General features: G+C 38.1%; 1 protein-coding gene across 1 annotated transcript in view; it reads left to right on the plus strand.

The window, feature by feature from the left end:
* LOC126100986 (myb-binding protein 1A) overlaps window positions 1-2009 on the plus strand; it is a 111171-nt gene extending 109162 nt beyond the window's left edge. Inside the window, exon 17 of the mRNA XM_049911651.1 lies at window positions 965-2009. Within this exon, the coding sequence (XP_049767608.1) occupies window positions 965-1484 (520 nt within the window). The 3' untranslated portion in view covers window positions 1485-2009. The remainder of the gene's footprint in view (window positions 1-964) is intronic.
* The last annotated feature ends 4961 nt before the right edge of the window (window positions 2010-6970 follow it).

The following is a 6970-nucleotide window of genomic DNA, read 5'->3' on the forward strand; positions in this document are numbered from 1 at the left end:
ACATGCAGTTGAACATTACATGGCTGATTTCAATGTCTACTGCATAACCTGTGCAACCTGAAGTCTTCCCTCCTCCATAAGCTTTTCTGAACTGTGCAGATGGGAGTTATCCTTAGAAAACATTCTCTGCTCTTGAAATCATAGCAACCTCGACCTATGGTAACTTCCTGCCCTCACACCCTCCACCAAAAAATTTGTGCCCTTCTGTCCTGTCACCCACTCCCAATTCATGCCCCCTTACCTTCATGTGTGCTGCTGTCTGCGAATGCGTGCACCAGACTTCACTCCATGGGGAACTATTCTCTGTCTTTCTCTGCAGTTCACACACCTGCTTTCTAACTTGTACCTCACATCTTGTCACCTTATTACATCCACACCTCTGTTAATTTTTTATTGCATTAGAGTCAGGTGCATCAAACAGAAAAACATTGTTACTAGTGAACTTTCATAACCACCTGTTCCTAAAGATAACAGCAGGTGCTATGATCCTTTAAAGTGGTTATTGATTACCTTGCTCTGATTATGTTTAAAATTTTCATTGCTATTAAAGCTGTAGCCATGTTCAAAAATTTCGTTAATAATTGAATAAAGAATGACTTACTGAAAATGGATGATTTGGCACAATATATGTATGTCACTATAGGTTTTCAGGTTTTAGTCAAACAGAATACCATCTTATGGCAGTAAAAAGACAGATTACGCTGAATATTTGCATAATATCCATTTTTCTGTGGTTCGTTGCCATATCTTGGATATGGGTTCAGTAAGGCTGTAGCAGTTTCCTCATTTGACATAGTTTTGTTGTTAGAGATACTATTCAAAAGAGATTTTAATGTTTTAATCTTTTCTTGGCAGGGTTTTGCAGTCATACAGTTTTCTAAAAGCCATTCATTTTTGGTTGCTAACAGTTGAAGACGATAGTATCATCTTAAAAATTTTAATTATCTTTTCATCTCATTTCCAGTGTGAAAAAAGCTACTAAACAGAAAGAAGAAAAACCAAATGGAGCTTTTGTGGATAAAATCAAGGAGGAAGTTGAAAAGCATACACAAGAACTTGATTACGTAAACAAAGAGGATGTTGATGAACCCTCAGAAAATGACAGTAATCAAGGAGGAAGCAGTGAAGATGATGAAGCTGCAAGTGCTGTGAAACTGTCAAAAAAGAAAGAAAAGAAGAAAAGGAAACATTCAAAAAATAAAGCATTAATGAAAAAGGAGTCAAAGCAGTTACGTTTAAATGCAGTGTCAGAAGGGATGGACAATGTTACATTTTCTGGCATTGACATTGCAGAAATTAAAACTGACGACGACGAAGCGAAGAACATTTTAGTGAACGGCAGTTACAAGATCATCCAAAATGGACATGTGGATGGCATGGATTCTTCACTAGATAATGTTGAGTTAAGCATAAAGAAACGAAAACACAAGGAAAAGAGTGTAAGTGAATCTGTGAACAGAAAAAAGAAGAAAATTTATGACTGAATTGTGAATATATACTCCTAATGACAGAAGGTGTAATAAATGACTAAAAAACATAGTGTGGCATTGACAAAGACCGTATCAATCACCAATTTCTATTCCATACTTTCCCGATTCTATAAACTTAGTTCAAATCTCATTCTGGAATAACAGACTGATGATTTTAATTGCTATTTATCCGAGGACTTCATAAATTGTTTTAGTGCAACTATTTGTCATTATTACTACATCAGTAATTTTCATGATTTGTTCTCACATCTTGAGGAAGTTGGAATTAGAGGGGAAATGCTGAATAGTCATTCAGCGTGTATGGAGAAATTGCCATACCTAAAGGAATTGTCGTTATTTGTTTCAGCAATGTTTACTGTTGTATGTGGTTGTTACTGTTTGAAAAGCAGCAGTATGTGATATTGTACATTTTTGTATGTATGTGAGATAAGTATTTTCATTGATATACTGTTTCCAGTAGCTGTTAATAACTGTATACATATGATGACTGAAATACATGCATTGAATTTTTTTAAATAACATTGTAAATTAGAGTCATTCAAATGACCAAATCAATTCTTCGTATCTGTTACAAAAGATAAGGGAATGACAAAACAGTCACATGTGAACTTCAGTAATTGTGGCGTATAATGAAGTGTGTATTTGCTGGATGATTAGTCTAAGGGACTAATCTTTCTCTCTTGAAACTTTTTTGTGTCATATAGAATACTTACTTCTATTATAAGAATACTTACTTAGTGATTACAGAACCAAGTGGAGGGGTTAACCCAAAGATGCAGATGTTTCAGTCAGTCTCTGATGCTACATTGTGAACATTTGCTATCAAGTGGAGAATTTTAGCACCTGCCCTCAATAGATCAGGCATGTACTATACAAAGGAAGTGATTGTTTGGGTAGTAGAGTACATATTTTGTGAACATTGTCTTATTTAGGTTGGAGGAACCCCTCCATAGAATAAATGTTGAGTTACCTTCAGTAACTGGAGAAAAATCACCTGTGTCACTCTCAGAGGAGTATTATGTCCTTGTAGGTGAAAAAAAAGGAAAAAATTAATGTGGTAACTACAGCCACATCCATGGTAAGATATCAGAATTGGCATCAAATATTAAAGGTAATAGTACTCACTTTGTGTTAAAGACAAAGCAGGCTGAAAATGAAAGTTAAGAGCACTGAAATATTAAAGTGAGATTAGATTATATAGGGAGTTTCATAGTTCTTGTTATAGGCTTCTAGATGTTGTAGAGGGCATTTAGTATATAAAGTTTTCATAAGAAACCTGTGTTGAGAAATGTGCCATTTGAATGTAAAAAGAGATTGAAGATTGGATCACTTCTAGATCTCCCACTTCACAGTATGCACACAGTGAAGACAGCTCTGACCTGTGTGCTCTACATCAGCTCTTGGCATGGGCACCGTTTCAAGACTTGTCATAGAGTTATTTTGTACGTGGTGAAGGGTATGTTCTTCAAAGTTGAGAGTACAGTGCATGCATTGAACACTACTGTCAATCCTCCTAGTTATGATTGTACCAATTTCTTGCAGTTGAGTGAAAATGTAATGTGGTGTTGTAAGTACCACACGGACTGACAGTGGTGCCCTCATAGTTTGTATGCGTACTGTGAAGTAGGGGTTTGAAAGTGATCTGATCTTCAAACTTGTTTTATATCCAGATGGTACATTGCTGGACATGAGTACTTTTTCAATACTTTACCTGCAAATCCCCTCTACACAACCCTTAGAAGCCTGCAATAGGAATTGTGAAACACACTATATTTTGCAAGGATAGGCTAGACACTAGTATTGCTTCATGAATATTGAATATTGTCATAAAGATCTTGGTAATATATATATGGCCGGCCGGGGTGGCCGAGCGGTTCTAGGCGCTACAGTCTGGAACCGTGTGACCGCTACGGTCACAGGTTCGAATCCTGCCTCGGGCATGGATGTGTGTGATGTCCTTAGGTTAGTTAGGTTTAAGTAGTTCTAAGTTCTAGGGGACTGATGACCTTAGAAGTTAAGTCCCATAGTGCTCAGAGCCATTTGAACCATTTAATATATATATGGATTATCTCAATGTGTTATAATCTAGGTGAAGGTAAGCATCAAAGTTGTGTCTAAGATAGTAACAGGATGCTTCTATAGACCACCTGCCTGCTGATCAGTAATGGCAGAGAGCTTCAAAGAAAAATTGGAGAATGTTATGAGTACTGATTGTGATATTGTAATACGGGTTTGCCAGTATTGGATTAAAACTGGTATGAGAGACAAAGATTTGGTGAGAGTGTTTTGGATGTATTTTTGCAAAATTGCTGTGAGAAGGTAGAGAAAAGACATGAGGACAAAATCTTGGACATGCTGGTAGCTGACAGGCTTGAACCTTTCAGATTGATTAAAATACAGGAGGTCAAATCAGCGATCATACAGATTACTATACTATTATTTAAACTAGTTGTCAATTGACAGGAAATGGACTGCAGGGCTCCTGCCACCAATAAACCAATGGCAGCCGACACTGTCGGCTGCCACTGCATTGCCACTTCGCTCTGCTGAGCTGACGAAGGCATTGTGCCAGCCAGTCCTCAGCGAGCCGTTGTAGACGTGCGGGTGAGAGATTTGAGTGACTTGTAGCTTCGCATGTTTACGATGTCTGATGAAAGCAGTCACAAGAGAGGGAGGCCGAGGCTGCATACTCCTCGGAAACCTCCAAAAAGTGGCGGACATGGCGTCATTATACGCAGTCAGGCGCGTGAATACGTGTGTTCCTTAAGGGAGTATTTTGAGAGAGGGGGGGATGCAGGAGGGCCTCTCGTTCCTTTGGATAAGGTGGTGGAGCGAATGATCAGTAATAGGAATCTGCAAGGAGAAATTCACGAAAGAAGGCTTAAGCGAATCATCTAAATTGGAGACAACTGGGAAAAAGAGGCGACTAGAGAAGAGGGTCACAAAACTTAACTCTTTTCAGGTAGATGCCATTCGTCGTCAAATATACGCATTTTATTCGAAGAAGGAGTATCCAACACTCAAAAAACTACATGCTACCCTCACAGCGGCTGACCTGTTTCGGGGTAGTAAATCGTCTTTGTTACGAGTTAGCATTCCGCTATAAATCAATCTCTAGCAGAAAGTTACTATTAGAACGCAAAGATATTGCAGCCTGGTGATGCCGCTTTCTTAGAGAATTAGTGGGGACAAATTTTGATGATTTCGTTTGGCTTGTTGAAACGTGGGTGAATGCAGGACACAGTTTAAAAAAAGGAAAAGGCTGGACAGACGGTACCATCAGCGGTAGTATGGCAGCTCCGATCGGCAGAGGAAAAAGGGTAATTGTAGCACATGCCGGAAATTCAAAAGGTTTCATTCCAAATTGTCTGCTGCTATTCAGTTCAAATAAGACCTCCGACTACCATGAAGAGATGAACCACAATACTTTTGTGAAATGGTTTGAAGACTGTGTGCTCCAGAACAAAAAACTCTATTATTGTTATGGACAACACTCCTTATCACTCAGTAATACAAGATAAAGCACCCACAAATGTAATGAGGAAAACGACATTGTTTGTTGGTTACAGAAACATAAGGTACAGTTCGACGGTAATTTGACAAGGGCAGAATTACTAGAACTTGTATCGCAGCACAAGCCAAAGAACCCGATTTACATTGTGAATGAAGTAGCAAAAAAATACGGGCATAAAGTGCTCACATTGCCTCCTTACCAATGCGATTTCAGCACAATAGAGCTGATTTGAGCTCAGGTTAAACGGCATATTGCTGCAGAAAATAAGAAATTCACACTAACCGAAGTGGAATGCCTTTTGAAAGAGGCAGTTGAAATTGACATTGGAAGACTGGCAGAAGGTGGTGCATCACGTGAAAGGAGTGATAAAGGACGCATGGAACAATGAAGGTATCTTACAACAAAGTGTCGAAGACTTGATTATATCTGTCAATATGAGTAGCGACACAGATAGCTCCACTGACTCTGATTCTGAATTAAGCAGTGTTTTCGCATTGTCTGATTAGTGTGTAGTGTATTTACTGCCATTAAATATTGTGTTTGTGAATTTATTTCGATTAATTTTTATTCTTGTTGTGAGACTAAGAAATACTGTTTGGCCAGCTCTTGTCATCTCCTTATGGTAAGTTAGACTGAATTTTAATTCTATTTCATTTTGTATATACACCAAGATGTTATTCAATGTGCGTAATAGTTTCCGAGATTTGCAATCTAAAGAAGAAAACTTTTCCGGACGCGAAAATTTCTCACGCTTCAGGTTTTAAACGTCATACTTGTTTAGATTTCAGTACTGATAGGACTGCTTAAAAACGCTGTTTTCAGAAATTTATATACAGGAAACGTAATGCGCTATGAAAACCTTTAAGGATTCTTTGCCGAGTGCATTATTTTGATAATGAATTGAAAAAAATATTTTGCTGTGACACCAATAGTTTTTCAGTAATGACATGATAAGTTAGAAGCTGTTCAAGAATTTAAATGGTTTCAAACAAATAATAAAACGAAACAGCACATTGATATGTATACACATATTCCTAAAATTAGACATATGGTGGAAGAATATATACAAGGAGATTCTTATTAATGTTCAAAAAATCCTCAAGATGACATTGAGGTAAGTAATTGAATGTAAGACATATGGGACCGCAAATGTCGGGAAATACCACAAAAGTGGATGGGAGGGCGAAAATGTGATGTCACCAGATGGCGTACTACCTCACCACACATGCATCGGTGGACCGTATTGGTCTGTTGTACCAGATCAACCCAATGCAGCAGGTAGTGTTTTTTTTTCCCCATTGTGTTAGAGAGTTGTGTGTCTACATATAGGTAAGACTTATTATTTTATTTACCGACCTTGGAGTCTCCGCTGGTTAATTGCAAAATACAGTAAAACAAACACCACCGAATTGCGCCACAAGTATACTGGTAAGCTTCGAATTGCATCACTACCAGTAAGTGACCTATGGGTTGTTTCATGAAATAGTCTTTTAACAAAAAAATGGCGCAAAATAACAGAAACAAAATTCGAACAGCTGTTACTTCGTTACAGAGAGGACAATAATTTTGTAATGTCTACATTAAAACAGATCATGTGAACAAAAGTTGTTTGAGAAGAGAAAGGCGTAGTGGAACGATGTGGCACTGCCGGCTGTTGGGTAGGGTGGAACCAGCAAGCCCAATCGCTGCATGTGCGAAGCTCATGTGGTGATGTCACGCATTCAACATTTGTTATCCGCTTTTGGGGTATTAGCTTACATTTTCGGCCCCATGTGTCTTACATTAAATTACTTGTCTCAGCATCGTCTGTGTTGCTTTTTGGGGTTTTTAAACAATGGTAAGAATCATCTTGTATAAGAGAAACAGTTTGTCTGATGGTTTAGATAGGCTGATGTCGTAGTTAAAACTGACTGCGAATAAGAGAACTAAACCATACATTCTCACAGCACAACATTTTCTTTCTCAC

Source organism: Schistocerca cancellata, chromosome 9 (assembly GCF_023864275.1).
Source record: "Schistocerca cancellata isolate TAMUIC-IGC-003103 chromosome 9, iqSchCanc2.1, whole genome shotgun sequence".
In the NCBI taxonomy this organism is placed as follows: domain Eukaryota; kingdom Metazoa; phylum Arthropoda; class Insecta; order Orthoptera; family Acrididae; genus Schistocerca; species Schistocerca cancellata.